The 18,033-nt window shown below is 49.4% G+C and overlaps 1 protein-coding gene across 1 annotated transcript; it reads left to right on the top strand.

Moving 5' to 3' along the window:
* The first annotated feature begins 1,685 nt into the window (after positions 1-1,685).
* On the top strand, positions 1,686-11,158 carry COMMD7 (COMM domain containing 7). Its single transcript, XM_039499357.1, has 9 exons — positions 1,686-1,767; positions 3,764-3,817; positions 3,919-4,021; positions 6,696-6,752; positions 6,830-6,867; positions 7,483-7,573; positions 7,736-7,785; positions 8,277-8,325; positions 9,641-11,158. Exons 1-9 carry the CDS (start codon positions 1,702-1,704, stop codon positions 9,715-9,717), a joined length of 585 nt encoding a protein of 194 aa, XP_039355291.1. The 5' UTR covers positions 1,686-1,701; the 3' UTR covers positions 9,718-11,158.
* Positions 11,159-18,033: the final 6,875 nt, after the last annotated feature.

Here is an 18,033-nt window from a genome sequence, read left to right as displayed (position 1 = left end):
GTGAGGGGGGCAGGGCACTGGGTGTCCAGGTGAAGGGGCATGGAGGCGCAGAGTGTGGGGTGCCCAGGTGAGGGGGGCACACGGGGAGTGCAGGGTGCCCAGGAGGGGGGCAGGACACAGTGTGCCCGGGTGGGAGACACGGAGCAGGGGCCCAGGTGGGGAAGCAGGGAACGGGGGAATCTGGTGAGAGGGTGCAGGGGTCAGAGCCCAGGGAGCCCAGGTGAGAGACTGCAGCAGGCCCAGGTGGGGGCAGGGCATAGGGGCAGGGGAGGGGGCATGGAGGGTCCTGGGGGGTCAGAACACAGGAGGGCCCCGGGAGGGGAGGGCACGGGGGGCCCAAGTGGGGGAGCAAGGAGCCCAGATGAGGGGTCCAGGGGGGTCCTGGGGTCAGGGCATGGGGGGGGCAGGTGAGGGGGTGTAGAGGATACCGGAGGGTCAGAGTGCAGGGGACCAGGTGGGGGGCAGGGTGCGGGGGGCCCACATGGGGGGCCAGGCACAGAGGGGACCCGGGGGTCAGAGTGCAGGGGCCCACGTGAGGGGACTCAGGAGATACCAGAGGGTCATAGCGCGGGGGACCCAGGTGAGGGGCAGGGCACAGGCGAGTCTGGGGAGGGGTCAGAGTGCAGGGGCCCACGTGGGGTCAGAGTGGGAGCCAGGTGGGGTCAGAGTATGGGGCCCAGGTGGGGTCAGGGTGCAGGGGCCAGGTGGGGTCAGGGTGCAGGGGACCCGGCAGGGGTCACAGCACGGGGCCCCAGGTGAGGAGTGGTGGGGGTCTCAGCGCGGGGCCCAGGTGAGGGAGCTCAGGGAGTCCGGGGGTGCGGGGCACTGGGTGGCGGGGGTCTCAGCGCGGGGCCCAGGTGAAGGAGCTCACGGGGTTCGGGGTCACAGTGCGGAGGCGGGGCAGGTGGGGGTACCGGGGATCACAGTGTGGGGCCCAGGTGAGGAGCTCAGGGAGTCCGGGGGTCACAGTGCGGAGGGGGCAGGTGGGGGTACCGGGGATCACAGTGCGGGGGCCCAGGTGAGGAGCTCAGGGAGTCCGGGGGTCACAGTGCAGAGGGGGCAGGTGGGGGTACCGGGGTCACAGTGTGGGGCCCAGGTGAGGGAGCTCAGGGGAGTCCGGGGTCACAGTGCGGAGGGGGCAGGTGGGGGTACCGGGGATCACAGTGCGGGGGCCCAGGTGAGGGAGCTCAGGGAGTCCGGGGTCACAGTGCAGAGGGGGCAGGTGGGGGTACCGGGGTCACAGTGTGGGGCCCAGGTGAGGGAGCTCAGGGGAGTCCGGGGGTCACAGTGCGGAGGGGGCAGGTGGGGGTACCGGGGATCACAGTGCGGGGCCCAGGTGAGGGAGCTCAGGGAGTCCGGGGTCACAGTGCAGAGGGGGCAGGTGGGGGTACCGGGGTCACAGTGCAGGGGCCCAGGTGAGGGAGCTCAGGGGAGTCCGGGGGTGCGGGGCACTGGGTGGTGGGGGTCTCAGGGCGGGGCCCAGGTGAGGGAGCTCAGGGGAGTCCGGGGGTCACAGTGCGGAGGGGACAGGTGGGGTACCGGGGTCTCAGCGCGGGGCCCAGGTGAGGGAGCTCAGGGAGCGCGGGCCCCGGGAGGCGCGGCGGGGGCGGCGCCGCGCGCGAAAGTGCGGCCGCCAACGCTCAGGCTGAGGCGGGCGCGCGGCCGAGGCGAGGCGGGAGGCGGGGCCGGGCCGGGCGGGCGATGGGGCCGGCGGCGGCGGCGGCGGGGAGCGGCGCCATGCAGAGCCTGAACCAGCTGCGCGCCGAGGTGCGGGTCGGGGAGCGGCCCCGTGTGCGGCTCCAGGCGCCTCGGCCGCGGCCTACGCGAGCCCGGGGCGGGTCCGGTCCGGTCCGGTCGGAGCGGGGGGGCCGGGCGGGGCCGAGCCGAGCTGCCGCGGCAGGGGGGCAGCGGGTGCGATCCAGGCCCCGCCTGGCGCCGACTCCTCCAGGGGCTCGGAGCGGGGGCGGGACCCCTCGGGGGGGCGGGAGCTGTCAGCCCCCCCCCCACCCCGCGCTTTGCCTCCAGCAGTTATAAGGGTGTTAAATAGATACCGTGTATCTAAGGGGGGGGGTCGCACTCACGTGCTGTGTGATGAGCGGGGTCACCGCTGCCCCGCTTGCGTTCCCCAGCGCGTCACCCACCCGCTGTGTGACTAGCACTGACTGCACCGCCCTGCCCGGGCGCAGCGGTGTGCACCCCTTACCGTGACCCCATGTCCCAGTCTTATAGGGACAGTCCCAATCTTTGGGTCTTTTTCTTATATAGGCTCCTATTACCCCTCCCCCTCTCGTCCCAGTTTTTCACATTTGCTGTCTGGTCGCTCTAGAGCGGGTGCACAGCAGCGAGAGATTCCAGAGACCGGGGTGCTGAGTGGCTCCCCAATAATTTCTTACCAAAATGTGCTTTTTGCCCAGCTGGTCCCTGCAGGGTGTTAGGTCTGGGATTACAGTGCATATCCCACACAGGTGCACAGCAGCTGGTCCTCACTGTTGCAGTAGCTAGCCATGGATCTGAGATTAATATTTTTCAGTCACTAGTACCCATACACCTACATGAGCTTCCGACTCTCTAACAATTTTGGCTTCCCATCTTTATTTTAGGTGTTGAGCTAAATTCACACCGAGGTCTTTGGACAGCTTGTCTGCCTCCCTTTTGGTTGTGCAATGCTGAAACTCTTAATGGTCTCTCCTGCATTACAAAGTTTGAACACAGTTGTTTCAAATCCACTTATCTAACAATGGGGACAATATAAAGGTAGGCCCAGATTAATCCCCTTCAGAAATGCAACAGCTAACCATGATTAACTTGGCCTACTCTAGCCACAGACCCATGGCAGCAACAGGTCATCTAGCATCAGAAAGTGAAAACATTTTGTAATGGAGACAAACCCTCAGTCTCTACTTGCAGGTACAGGTTACAACAGGGATCGGCAACCTCTGGCACGTGGCTCGCCAGGGTAGGCACCCTGGCGGGCTGAGCCAGTTTGTTTACCTGCCGCATTTGCAGGTTTGGCCGATCGTGGCTCCCACAGGCCGCGTTCGTCACTCCGGCCAATGGCGGCAGGAAGCGGCAGCCAGAACATCCCTCGGCCCACGCTGCTTCCCGCAGCCCCCATTGGCCTGGAGCGGTGAACCGCGGCCAGTGGGAGCCACGATCAGCCAGATCTGCAGACGTGGCAGGCAAACAAACCAGCCTGGCCCCCCAGGGGGTTTACCCTGATGAGCCGCGTGCCAAAGGTGGCCAATCCCTGGGTTACGACCTGCTTACATGATGGAGAGCTAATGGACATTAGCTACTACAGCAACAGCCCAGATACCCTGTAAAGTTGTGGAAATATCAGGGTAGGTCCACATCCCTTCTATTGTGCCCCTGTATACTGAACTTGGGTTGCATAGTCTTGTGCTATCTCAGCTCAGCACCATACAAATCCCTTTCCAACGACAGTTACTAGCTGTGTGAATATTCTTGAAGACAGAGTATTCCAAAAGGATCAGTGAGTGACCTCTACAAAGCCAGAAAGTTGTGTGAGGAAGCAGCATTTCCTTCTTGCCATTGGCGGGAGGTGGCCAAGGAAGTGCTGTGAAGTAAACTGTACAGTGGTGAAATGAATCTGTGCCTGTAGAGCTGCATTGAATAGAAGGGTGTTAACGCAGAACAGCACATGTTCCTCTTTCAAGGATCTGTGGAGAGAATTTGGAAGAAGTGAGTGAGAAATGTAGCCTGCTAGTCCCTGGTTTAGTGACACTATCCTGTTTCTTCACAGCAATTCTCGGCACTGACTGATGTAGTCTTCCGCTTTTTAACGGAGCCCAAGGAGGTAAGGCCTCTGCAGCACAATATGGAGATGGGGTTGATTGCAGCGATCAGATGAGATGAGCGCAGAGTTACAGCTTTGTCTCTTCTCTTTGCTGTCTGCAGGTAGAAAGGTTTCTGACTCAGCTCTCTGAATTTGCCACCATGAATGAAATCAGCCTGGGTCCTCTGAAAAATATTATCAAAAGTATCCTCTTGATACCCAACGGTGAGTAGTCTGGAAATGGTTGTGTATGTGAGAATGTTACTCGTGGCCTGAGCCTGAAAGGAACTGCTGTGTCTGTGCCTGCACACTAATCCATATAGAGCCCCACTGATTTCACTGTGCCTATGAGCTTGCAGGACAGAACCTTTGATTGCTAAGAAAGCAGTAATCAAGAATTAAAAATGAGTTTCTCAAACATCCTTTAGAAATCCCTCTTTCTGTTAGAATCATAGAATATGATATGGAAGGGACCTCAGGAGGTCATCTAGTCCAACCCCCTGCTCAGAGCAGGACTAATTCCCAACTAAATCATCCCAGCCAGGGCTTTGTCAAGCCTGACCTTAAAAACCTCTAAGGAAGGAGATTCCACCACCTCCCTAGGTAACCCATTCCAGTGCTTCACCGCCCTCCTAGTGAAAAAGTTCTTCCTAATATCCAACCTAAACCTCCCCCACTGCAACTTGAGACCATTACTCCTTGTTCTGTCATCTGGTACCACTGAGAACAGTCTAGATCCATCCTCTTTGGAACCCCCTTTCAGGTAGTTGAAAGCAGCTATCAAATCCCCCCTCATTCTTCTCTTCTGCAGACTAAACAATCCCAGTTCCCTCAGCCTCTCCTCATAAGTTATGTGCTCCAGCCCCCTAATCTTTTTGTTGCCCTCCACTGGACTCTTTCCAATTTTTCCACATCCTTCTTGTAGTGTGGGGCCCAAAACTGGACACAGTACTCCAGATGAGGCCTCACCAGTGTCGAATAGAGGGGAATGATCACGTCCCTCGATCTACTGGCAATGCCCCTACTTATACAGCCCAAAATGCCGTTAGCTTTCTTGGCAACAAGGGCACATTGCAGACTCATATCCAGCTTTTCATCCACTGTATCCCTGTTCCATTCATCAGGCTGTTGTCTCTCTTAAGCCATGTCTATACACAAGTTCCACTGGCCTAACTAAAATCTGTTAAATATTTTAGTTGAACCTACAGAAATCCTTTATGCAGACACATAAGAACGGCCATACTGGGTGAGACCAAAGGTCCATCTAGCCCAGTATCCTGTCTTCCAACAGTGGCCAATGCCAGGTGCCCCAGAGGGAATGAACAGAACAGGGAATCATCAAGTGATCCATCCAAACCACACATCTGTTGGTTTAACACTTGGTTACATGAGTTTAACTTGCACCTGTAAAAATGTATCTATTTGGTGAAACTAGTGCAGTTTTATCTTCAGACAGAAACACTGTTGCAGCTGCCAGCTACATGATGCAACATTGTACTTCCCAGTAGGTGGACCGGCTTCATCAGACAGAGAGGGCTGAGCAAATTGAGACCCCATGAGAAGACTCTGGAAATCAGAGCGATTAAAATTGTGTTAAGGTGACTTCTAGCCTTGCAGCCTCCTTTTAGAGAAACACTTATCTATGACAGGTTTCAGAGTAGCAGCCGTGTTAGTCTGTATCCACAAAGAACAGGAGTACATCCGAAGAAGTGAGCTGTCGCCCACGAAAGCTTATGCTGAAATAAATTTGTTAGTCTCTAAGGTGCCACAAGTCCTCCTGTTCTTTTTACTTATCTATGAGCAGCTCACCAAAACAGGTGTATGTTAATCACACATAGTGGAGCCAGAAAAGACCAGCCGAGTCATTCAGTCTGACCACTTTCCTGCTACCACCATAGCCAACTTATTCTCAGCAATCTGCAGTGCCTGTGCTTCACCCACCTCCCTTGGGAGTTTCTCCTGTTGATCCATTACCCTTATTATCTGTGGGTCTTAGATTTTTCTGTAGTTCCCATCACCATAGTACTTAAGTGCAAATTTTCTTCTAGCATTTTGCTTGTTCTACATTTTCTTTTTGTAGCTTCAGGCCATTTCTCCTTTTCCTGCTAGCATAAAAGGCAGTGAAAAAATTTCCTTCCTCCTTTTATATAGCTACCTTAAAGGTATTTACAGTCAGAAATCATAATTTTCTCCATTCTGAGGCTTTTCTTTTCTAGACAACATACATTTATCTCCCTCTGTTGCTATTTATGTGCCTTATTCTCAAATCCTTGTATCATTTTTGTCAGAGCTGAGATGCCATGAACGATACCTGCCATCTGTTCTGATAACTTCACTGAGTGCTTATGTACAATACAGATACAAAGCCGTGTGGGGCAGGCAGTCTATCAAAATTTACCAGACAGACGCCTTCTCTTGGCTTCAGAGAACAGGGTCCTTGTAAATTTCAATGTGCAGCCTGCTCCCCAAGAACAAAGCAGGCAGGCACAGCAGGAGAAAAATGTTATAGGCACATGTTCACACCCACCATCCAAAACACAGCAGGTAGGTTAAATTAGTAGCTTGCCAGCCGTTAACAAGCAAAGCTTCTGTAGGGGAAAAAGCAGTAACTTCAAAACGAAGCTGCTCCTGCCATTACCATGGAGACCAACAATGTAGCTTCATCTTGCTCTCATGCACATGCATCTGACTCTTTAAGCAGAAGCTTTGGCTTCTACAGAGGTACAGTAGGAGACAACAGTATTTCCTACTTTGGTGAGTAGCGAGTTGCTGAACAGCACAATTGGAGAACAAAAATATCCTATTAAAACCTCTGTCCCTGTGTTTGTTTGTCTTAACACAGTGTGCAATTCTGTATTTCAGTAAAAATGATTTCTTCCTTTTGCAATGTTTATTCTAGGGGCCCTGAAGAGGAATCTGTCATCTGAACAAGTCAGAGCAGATTTCATCGCTCTGGGTAGGTCACTTGACTTTACTAAATATTAAATATTAATTGGTGGTTATTTTGTTAATCTTGTGGTGTTTCTCCTACAGGACTCAGTGAAGAGAAAGCCAGTTATTTTGCAGAGCAGGTATTAGTAGAATTCCTTTACTTCTTAACTTAAACCGCCCCGTCCCAGTGAGTTGTTTTTTTTAATAAACTTGTGGCCACATATTCAGAGGTGCCAAGAAGTCAGCTTGTGTGTTGCTTCATACCTAGTTGAAAATCATAAACTGAAGATGCCAGGACAACTGGTATGAAACATTTTGTCTCAGCAGTTCTGATTTGGCATGGCATATGCATTGTAGCATATAAGCACCTTAAACAGTTTTATTGACTGTGGCAATTAAATGTGGCTTTGATTCTGTTTCTTCCTTTGCTTGCATTGACCATCAGCGTTATCCAAATAAATGAACACAGGACTTTTTGCATTAATGTGTTAAATTGGTCCCATGGCAAAATTTTCAAAAATGCCTAAATCAACTACATACATAATAAAATAAACTATGTTTTTTAAACTTATACCCCTGTCCATTTTCATATTTTGGTATTTATGCAGTCCCTTGATACATGCTGCATGTACATCTGCTTTATGCTTCTGCTGGGGCTCTGCCCAGTTCCTCACTGGTGTTGGAGCTACAGGTAATATGGTAAGGAGAAGTATTTTTGCATCAATTGGTTAGGTGTCCATTTTTTGCTCTTACAGTGGAAGCTGAATTCCCCCACCCTGACACGCCTGGCTGTTGGACAGACACTGATGATTAACCAGCTTATAGATATGGAGTGGAAATTTGGAGGTAATGGATGTGAAACATGAGTAGGCTGAAGTGTCTGTATGATGTCAAGGCTGAAATCCAGCAGTGGTTCTTAGCTGTAGACTGTCTTGAAATAATTTCACTCAACTAAGCTACTTTAGACCTCAGGGAAGTTATCTGCCATCTCTTCTCTCCATTTCACAGTGACTGCAGGGAGCAGTGAACTGGAAAAAGTTGGAAGTATCTTCTTACAGGTAAGTCTCCCAAAATGAGAGTTTAGGGAACGGGTTGTAGTTCATCACTTGGTAAAGGACAAGCTAACAGGATGAGCCTGCTGGTGCTGACTCCAGTGGGAGCCAAGGGAACCCAAGAGTATGGCATTTGGAGTTGGCTCTGCTTCTGAGTTCTTGAAGACAGCAACTAAAACGTGCACCGCTGCTGCTTTTTCTGCATGCTTCACTTACCTAAGGAGATTTGTGGCCAACAGTAGGGATGATGAAGCACCAGCATTTGCAGTCTAGTAGAGGTCTTGATATTGTGTGCAAGAGGTTGGGTTGATTTGCTTAGCTTAAAGACACTCCTTAGGATGATCTCTGAGAAGGATCTACTCCTATAGTAGCTTTTCCTGGAAGACCAATTGAAGTGGTCTCTCTACAATAGTCTGTGCTGTCTGAAACTAAAGTTTGATGCCTTGATTTTTATGATGCTAGGCTGTTTCAATTAAATGTCTCTGATTTCTTCCCAGTTGAAATTGGTGGTTAAAAAAGGAAGCCAAATGGATCACGTGTATGTAGGTGAGTTAACTAACTTCAGAGGGGAGTTCTAGAGCAGAAACATTTCATGAAGGGACTTCAGAAGTATTTCATTAAGCCTTTGAAATGCATTTGAGATTCCAAGTATTTACAGAAAAAAGTCATATATATTAATTGGATCTTAATGAGCTTTGGAAGCAGACCCAGCTCCCAGCAGGGGGTCACTATTGAACAGTGGTTCTCAACCAGGGATACGTGTACGTGGGGTTACGAAGAGGTTTTCCAGGGGATACACCAACATATCTAGATATTTACCTAGTTTTACAACAAGCTACATAAAAAGCTCTAGCTAAGTCAGTACAAACTAAAATTTCATACAATGACTTGTTTATACTGCTCTCTATACTATACACCAGGGATTGGCAACCTTTGGCATGCGGCCCATCAGAGTAATCTGCTGGCGGGCCGGGACAGTTTGTTTACCTGCAGTGTCCGCAGGTTCGGCCGATTGCAGCTCCCACTGGCCCGGTTCGCCATTCCAGGCCAATGGGGGCTGTGGGAAACAGCGCAAGCCGAGGGATGTGCTGGCCATCACTTCCCGCAGCTTCTGTTGGCCTGGAACGGCAAACCGCAGCCAGTGGGAGCTGTAAACAAACCGGCCCGCCAGTGGATTACCCTGATGGGCCGCGTTGCTAAAGGTTGCCGATCCCTGCTATATACTGAAATGTAACTATATTATTTATATTCCAATTGATTTATAACTATATGATAACAATGGGAAAGTAAGCAATTTTTCAGTAATAGTATGCCATGACATTTTTGTATTTTTATGTCTGATCTTGTAAGGAAGTAGTTTTTAAGTGAGGTGAAACTTGGGGGTACACAAGACAAATCAGACTCCTGAAAAGGGTACAGGAGTCTGGAAAGGTTGAAAGCCACTGCTGTTGAAGCACTGACTATAGATGCTCACAGCTATTCCAACCCTGGCCTCTCCCAGCTAGTGGCACTATAGGAAATAATTCAGAAGTACTGGCTGTGTGGAGGGTCTTCATATCTATGCATATCAAAATATTATCATCACGCTCTGACAATTGGAGCCTTTAGAAGTAGTCATTAGAGAGCAACATACTAAAGGAAATGAGAGCAATCCCAATGTCGGTCATATATTATGAAAACCTTTGCCTGAAATCCTGTTACATTCAAATGATATTGTATAGAAAAGTATGTTAAGAGCTAGAATCTCTAATACAATCCAGCCCAGGTGTGGTTGAAAATTGCTCCTTGATATGGCTGTGAATAGCTTTGTGTTAGAAATAGGACTTTAAATATAGCTGGGTTTTTTCCTCCCCTTTCTCAGAGTTAACATTGCCGCAGTTCTACAGTTTTCTACATGAGATGGAACGAGTCAAAACCAGTCTGGAATGTTTCAGCTGAAACCTCAAGGGACTGCATTTATACCATAGAGGGGTAATTTCTCCTCGTGGGCCAACATGTCTGATCTTAACTCTGCAGATTTGTAACATATTGGATGAAGGTTGCACTGTTTAATAAACAACACTGTCAAATAGTTCTGGACCCAGAATGGAAATGGTCTTTAAAACTGTTATATTTCTGTCTTTCAGAGTCTGAAACTTTTACAAATATTTAGTAGCTACAAACAGAAGTACTCATGTTGCTTTTCTGTAGTAACCATTAGAAGAAAATATTGCCAGAGCTATGTAGACATTTATAGTGGTATGCAAGCTAGGAATCCATGTTAGTATCCTGCTTCCTTTTGTATTGGATTTACATAAAAGGGATAAAGCAAACTTGTGAGTGAAGAGCATTTAAAAAGAGAGACTCCTAACTAGATGAATTAGTTAGCAATGGTCCACACCAAAGCTAAGAACTGGACTGATAATGTACTGCCCCATAATGGAAATGATTATTAAATGGTAGACATGGGAGAACATTGGGCTTTTATTTAAAAAAAAAAAATTCACCCTGATAATCCCCCTGTTTTCTGAACAAACATATGATTCTAGTGAAGAGCTCCTAAGGACAGGACTGTGTGAAATAAGTCTCCTACTTCCTAGTACATTTGTTAGTCTCTTGGGAAGATGAACTCACTTGGAATGTTTGAGACACCTCTAGGGCCAAGCAGAGGGCTTGTACTATCTACCACTGCTTTCACTTAGGCCTGTTTTGTGGCTGACTAGACTTCATTCTCCAGGGTTGTCACTTTAGCACCTTTTATCAGCCTAAATTCACCCTAAGCACACCTCTTGAGACAGGTCTTCTGAAAGGTGATCCCACTTGCAAAGAATTCTCTTTCCAACACTAAGTGTCCCTGAGGACGTGAGATCTTCACATGCAACTCCAGTCACAACATGTGTGATGGAAAGAACTAATACACTGTGATGTGTAGGAATAAGAGCTTGAACTAGCACGCAGTCAACACCTAAAATAACAGTCCTGCAAATACAGGGAGTCCTTCCTGGCTAGTTTCAGTGAATGATCAAACATGAGACCTTCCTTTCTTAAATCACTTCTCTTCCAGTGAGAACATTCCCATCCCATAAAACCATGCAGTGAGATTATAAATACCAGAATTTGGACAGACTGCCCTCTGATGCAGTATTACATGCTAATTTTAATCTGTTCAGGAAAATACAAACAATTCCACATTATCTTTTGTAAGTAGGACCAAGTGACATGAGAACGGTGTCTTGTGTTTGGAGAGTCTAACATGGGGGAAATCCTACTTGAAATGTCCTGGGTTGACTCATGGCAAATATTTGCCTTTTTCTTTCCCTGTGTCACACTCCATTGATAAGGAATTCCTGCTTTGTCACATGAGAATTGTAAACTGGAAATAAAACTCTTAGAAACAAAACGCTTTGAGTAAAACATTCCTTGTCCATTATTTTTTTACCCCACCCCATCTCACATAGAAAAGCCAAAGGGTCATTGTGTCAAGAAGAGGGGCCTTTCTGCCTTACATTTTCTGCTGCTTGTTCCTATTGTTTCACCCAGCCCTGCTGTTCCTAGCTTGTCACTATTAGATGATAGTTGTAGTGGGGGTGGAATACAGCAAAGCCCTGAAAGGTGCCACTCTCAGCTGCAGATCTAGAACAATCTAACCTGCTTCTCCCCCCCCCGCCACCCCCCGCCTTAAGTTCTGGCCTGGTGAGCGCTGAGGCCTCATGTCCTCCAGCTAAGGGCTCCCGCTGTGCAGCCTGACAGTCCCGGGGGGGGGGTGTGTGCTCTGATAAGCAGCATTAGAGCACTGCTGCTGCACCCACAATGCCTCTGTAACGTGAAGTGACCTTCATGTGCTACCAAAGTCTTGGCTAGCCCCATAATACCCCCTTTCATCCTGTGTATTTGACACTGCATGACTGAACGGGCAGCACCTCTCTGGAAATGAGCTCTAGTAGATGGCCTGAGTGGAGCCCTGGATGCTGTGACTTGAAACGTTTCTGTGGCATGAGCACAAAGGAACATCAGCTGCAGTGGATTAAAATGGAAGTGGATCTCTACATTGGACTGTCAGGTCTGGGAGGAAACCAGGCCTCCAGAGAGCACAACAAGAAATCTAATGAGACAACTTTGTCTTCGCTGCACAGCAAGTCTCGTCCCTTTCTTCACCTCCACAGCCACTCCCAGGTCTTGGTCCAAGAGTGATATGGGGAGAGGTGTTGGGCCACGCTCCCTCTGGTCCTGCCCTTACTCCTGAACACTACTTCCTTGTTGTTAGCAGTGCAGGTGGGGGAGGGAAGGCTGGAGTCAGACAGTGAGCAGGGGAGGGGGACGGAGCGAGAGATTTGAGAACAGAGCCCTTTCCTCAGTTCCCACTGCAGCAGCCTTAGCAGGGGGCGGGCGAGGGGAGTACTGGTGTGTCCTGGTCCATGTGTCAGTTTTATGAATGATTTCCTGACAGGTACAAAGGCTGACTCAGCTGGCCTCCTGTTGTGTTCAGTATGGGACCGGCTTTTCCGGCTGCCAGTCAAGCCCAGTGAGCCAAGAGCTAATCTCTACAGGACAGCAGCTCAGGGGGAAATAAGGGCCTCTTGTAGCTCGGGCTGAAAGCTAACTGTATTTCTTCAGTGGTTTTGGTTCCCTGGTGGTTTTCTCAGCCCATTTCCTTAGGGAGCAGCAGCAGCTCTTGCCCCCTCCCACCACTTTGGTTTTCAGAGCTCTACTATGAAGAGCTATGAAAAAGTTGCAATTTCACAGTTCCAAACAGACACAGGACCCTTAGGTAGATCTCGCCTCCTTTTCAGCAGCAAGCAGCCAAAGCAGCAGGCTTTCCCTAACTCCCTTATGCAGTAGTGGCAGGGCAGGGGCAATGCTGGGTATTTACACTTCGCGGCTGGGCTGTTCCCTCCTTCCCCCTGGCAAGGCATGCCTGAAAGCAGGGAAGGAACCAGAGCTCACTCTGTCTTCTACTACTAGATCTTTGAGCCATTCTGCTCCTATTCAGGCCAAAGCTACAGTAGTGAGCCCGGCTTGGTTTTCTGATTTACCCCTCCCAGAATACCTAGAGAATGTCAGACAGTCCAGGGCAGGGGCGGTTCCAGGCCCCAGCATGCCAAGCGCTGGTCCAGGGACTGTAGTTCTCTGCTCTGCAGAGGGCCAGCACATGGCCAATGTGCTACCCAAGCAGCGCCTAGACTCTGCACAGGAAAGAATTTCACCTAGGTCAGGGCGATTGGCCAATCCAGACTGACTCTTGTGAGATATGCTGGTTGCAGTTTGCCAGATCCTCTAAATGGGATACCATCTTGGGAGACAGGCCCCGAGTGGTCCTGGGCTCTGAAAGGTTTATGATATTTTAATATATTTGTTCTTTTTAGACCTCAGTAGCAGAGCTGTGGGGAGAAGGGACTGGAGAGGCTACTCTCAGTTGTGATTATTAACATTTCCCGCTGCTAATAATGTGTCAAGTAGGGAAGTTTTAGCACATGGTGTCTTTACTTCGTTCTGTAATTCTGTGCCATTTAATTCATCCATACAGGACTCCTCTAAGAATGAAAAACAGAAGCAGCCGAGCTCCCCCTGCTTGGAGCGTACAAAACAGGCACCATTTCAGTGCCTGCCTAGGAGTGGTCAGCACACGGGCTGGAGAGGAAGGAATGGGGAGTTCTGTTCTCAGCTCTATCCATGACATGCTCTGTGACCTTGTTCAGGTCACATGCAGTGGGATGTTTGAGAGCGCAGCTCCCACTGAGAATCGTGGAGAATCCCACTCCTCCACTGGTTTCAGTGGGAGCAGCTGGATGCCAAGCTTTTTTGAAAACCTGGCCCTTAATGTGACTCCATTTCCCCATTTGTAAAATAGGGTTAATCAGCCTTCCCATGGGGTCAGTCACACTTGGGAAGTACTCAGACAGCCTGCGGGCGAGTCCGTATTAGTTTACAGCCCAAGCCCCAGACAACCTGAAGAGAAGGAAGCTGTGCATAGTTTCTTAAAAGTGAACTAAGATCCCAGCACAGTTGGGGCTACTGCCTGCAGATGTAGGTGACATTTTCAACAAACTATTTTGAAAGCACCTTTGCCTTGGACCCTGTTTCCTCTGCAATAACAGCCACTTGGACTAGTGCATGGAGGGGCTAGGAGGTCATCAGGTGTCAGAGGATTCACCTGGCATCTTGAACCTGGGTCTTGGTACGTACTTAGAGCAGAAGGAGGGTTGTTTTCAACTGCTTTGTCATAACATAGCACAGTCCCCCTCTCCTAAGTGCTCCCTTTGTCTTCTTTTATGCCTGGCTTTGCATTCTTTCACTGCCTGGTTGGAACGACCCTCGAATGCACCATGCATCCTCCTGCAGCTCCTTCAAATTTCTCTTTAAAACCCACTTTCAGGAAGGCTTCCTACCCTGCCGATCTCCCCACAATGTCTGAGCCCCTTTGTTTGTCTGACATGCCCTGTGTACTCTTAATGGCGCGTAGTCATTTAATTCTATGGGTCTCTTCTGCTTTGTGGAGTCTTAAATCAGTTGGGTAGAATGTTTTGCATTTCACAGTGAAAGGTTGTGACATTGGTAGGGGGAAGAGAGAGTAACTCAGAGAATCTCTTACCAGTTTGGGGAAACGCCGATGACTCCTGGCAGAATCATGCAATACACACAATGGTTCTTTTGTTCCCAAGACTTCTATATAAACTTCTCTTCAGTTTCTATTTACAGAGGGGTCGTGTGGCTTCCTTGGCTTGGCTTTGTTGGGAAGCTGTAACTGTCAAGGGTTGTTCATAAGACTTGAGGAGGAGAGCGGAAGTCTAATGGGCAGAGCATAGGACTAGGAGCCTGAACCCCTGGGCTCTAGTCTGATCTCTGCTTCTGGCCTCTCATGTGACCTAAGACAAGTCAATTAACCCCCCAGAGGCTCAGTTTCCTGCCTTGAAGTGGAGATGACCCACTCACCCCTGCCCTGGGCACTACAAAAGTACCACTTGTGTTTTCAAACCTGAGTTGATTTCTACATGCTGCAGAGGAATCTCTTCTTACCCAAGGCTGGTGGCCCTTTGGCCAGAATCCCTCTCCAAATAGTCATTCTGGTGTCATTCCAGCCCTCTGAATAATGCTCCGGACTTGCTTCAGTCTTTACTATATATACTTGCAAGTCCCTCTAGCACAACAAGCCTTTTAGGTCTGGTCCACGCTATGGCTTGAACCATGCTACTAACCACCCCTGCTCAAAAACTGATCATCCTGATTCATGCCGGACAACTCATTCACAACATCCTTGTTGCCAGTACAGCTCTAGTCCAGATTCCCAGTTCAGCCAGGACAAGGACTTCTTTAGAACCATGCTAACACCGACCAGTGCCAAAGAGTAACCCTAGGAACTCAGAGGGACTACAGGGAGACTGCACTATTTGCCTTTTTAAAGCTCATATGAATTGTTGTTGTAGCTGTGTTGGTCCCAGAATATTAGAGAGACAAGGTGGGGGAGGTAATTGGACCAATGTCTGTTGGTGAGAGAGAGAAGCTCTGGAGCTTCCACAGAGCTCTTCTTCAGTCTGGGAAAGGTACTCCAAGTGTCACAGCTAAATACAAGGTGGAACAGATTGTTTAGCATAAGTAGTTAACATACTATTTCAAGGGACACTCCGAGTACCTTTCCCAGACCAGAAGAGAAGAGCTCTGTGTAAGCTCAAAAGCGTGTGTCTTTCACCAACAGAATTTGGTCCAACAAAAGATATTACCTCACTCCCCCACCCTGCCCTTGCCTTTTTAAAGCTCTGCACTCTGAGTACACTCCTCTCCTCCTGTCCAATTCCACCTCCCCGGTCTTTTTTGAAAACGAATAATATGAAACACAAAATGTAACCAATCAGTGCAAACAATTGTTGGAGGCGTGCCAAAGGCTTTTTCTAGAAAGAAGTCACTGTGGAGGAGAAGGTGGCGGGATTCAGAACTTCTCATTGGCAAGAGGCCTTAAACCCCCGCCCCCTTGAATTGATGCACTAGTATCTATAGAGCATTGGCTCCTGGAGATACCCCAGCTGAAGATCTGGCCCAGCATCTAAGCCAGCGCAGTTCCATTGAAATCAATGGAGTGATGCCATTTACACCAGCTGAAGCTCTGGCCCAGCGTGCCTAATCTTCTGCTCAGCACGCACAGACAGCACCTAAATTAGAGCTTATTCGCCTCCCTTTAAAAGGGGATTTGCTCCTTGAGGTTACTAGATAAGACTGTAAAACACTTGGCTGCTTCCAGATTTCTGCCAAGACACAAATATCGTTGAGAAGACTCAGAGTGTTCAAGCTCCACTTCCTCCCTCAAAGATTTGCATTACACAACGCTGCACCCAACTTCAAGAGCACCCCCAGGTTCAGATCAGATCAGTCCCTGTGTCCAGTCCTCTCCTATTGAAGTCAATGAACACTTTGCCATTGACAGCAGTGGGAACAGGATTGGGCCCAGAATCCTCCAACAGTGGCGCATGCCAAGTCTCCAGCCAAAAGTGGGATTTTTCCCAGCTATCGGAAAGAATCTTCTCCCATCCGTGCTCTTATTGAGGCTTTTAGTTAGACACTGAGGGCCCTGTGTTGTGCTGCTATAGCACTGTGGCATAGACACTTCCTGGAGTGACGGAAGGGGGTTCTCTGTTGAGGGAGGCACGCCACCTCCCCGAGCGGCAGCAGCTAGGTCGACAGAAGAATTTTTCCATCAACCTACACATGCCTATACCGGGAGTTAGATCAGCTTACCTACAGTGTTCGGGGAGTGTGGATTTTTCACATCCCTGAGTGCCGTAGCTGGGTCGATCTACATTTTATGTGTAGCCCAGGGCTGAATATGGATCTGGACTAGACTGACTGGCTCCCATGCCGGCTTGTGTGAGGAAAGAGCTCTGGTTTGCACAGCAATGGCAATGTTTCTAGCACCTCATCTTGCTGTCCAGCCTGGCGTCTCTCTTCCCCCTAGCCAGGTGTATTGGAAATACTTGTGATTCTCAGACCAGACCCAGTGTTGTCTACTGGTACACGGAATTAATGCCCAGGCACCTACTTTCGCACCATGGGGTGAGGACCAATAAAGGAAAGAATCCTGTGGATTGATCACACAGAACATCCTGCCTTGGGAAAATCTCTTGGGCACCAAAGTTCCAAGAAGTCACAGATTTTAAGGCTCAGAAAGATCGTCATGATTATGTAATCTGACTTCCTGCCTTACCCAGGCCAGAGAACCTCACCCAGTGATTCCTGCATGCAGACCAACAGCTGGTGGTTGAACTCTGTGCTCTACTGTAAATCAGGATCTATAGGCACAACAGCAGCGAACAGAGACCACAGCTCCACCCACGTTCATTCCATCTCCTCCTGACAGCACCAGCCCCCTCAGGGCTCCACTGGGCCACCTCCCCCAGGTGCACACTTAAGTCGAGCAAAGAATCGGCGAAGTTTCTCCGTGGGACTTTGCAGCCTGATGGCAGAGGGGGCTGGGCGTCTCAACCCAAAAGTTGAAGGGGGTGTTTGTGGTTGGGATTGGCCCATTACAGCAACTGGGACCAGCTGAAAAATTCAGGTTCAGGCTTGAATTTTAAAAGCCCCCCCAAGTTCAGGGATGTTCGGATCCCAAGACATCTCAAATAATTACTTCTCAAATTAGTATCTAACTCAAAGGCACTGGGCTTTGGGGGATTTTTCCAAACACAAAAGCACCCACAGTCATTTCTAGAAGGGCGAGTGGCTCAGTGGAGGCCATGGTGGGTCTTCACCCCAAAACACCTATTACACCATCACTTCTGGAGCATTTCTCACCCTCCTCTCAGACTCCCCCATGCTAAAAACATCTCAGAGCAACTAAAGCAAGTCCCTGCAGTGCCCGATCCAGTGCCCCCATCACTCAGGTGTGACTGCTCAGCTTTGACAAGACATGAATCATCCCAAATGCAACTGCAAAGACTTTTCAGCAAGAATAAAATAAACCTATCAGAGATCTTATAATGGCTATGGGGAAATGCGCATGTCTAACTCTTCTTAGCGGGCTGGAAAGCTCCATGTACTGAACAGCAAAGGAAACTCCATCCCCCATTTCCCAGGTCTCTTTCTACAGTTCAAAGAGCCATTTTATAGGTCTGTGCTGTCCCAGGGGCATTGATTTAACACACAGTTGAATCACTAATAAGGTTATCGCCAGACCATGCCACCTGATTTAGTAGCCAAAGAAAGACAGCCCTGGTGTTAACTCCTTTACTGCCAGTGCACTAGGTACACCAGCAGATTAACCCTTTCCCCCGTGTGTCCAGGTGATGTTTG

Source organism: Mauremys reevesii, linkage group 13 (genome assembly GCF_016161935.1).
Source record: "Mauremys reevesii isolate NIE-2019 linkage group 13, ASM1616193v1, whole genome shotgun sequence".
Lineage (NCBI taxonomy): Eukaryota > Metazoa > Chordata > Testudines > Geoemydidae > Mauremys > Mauremys reevesii.
Note: the sequence above shows the minus strand (reverse complement) of the source record. Positions and strands in the feature narration are given on the sequence as shown.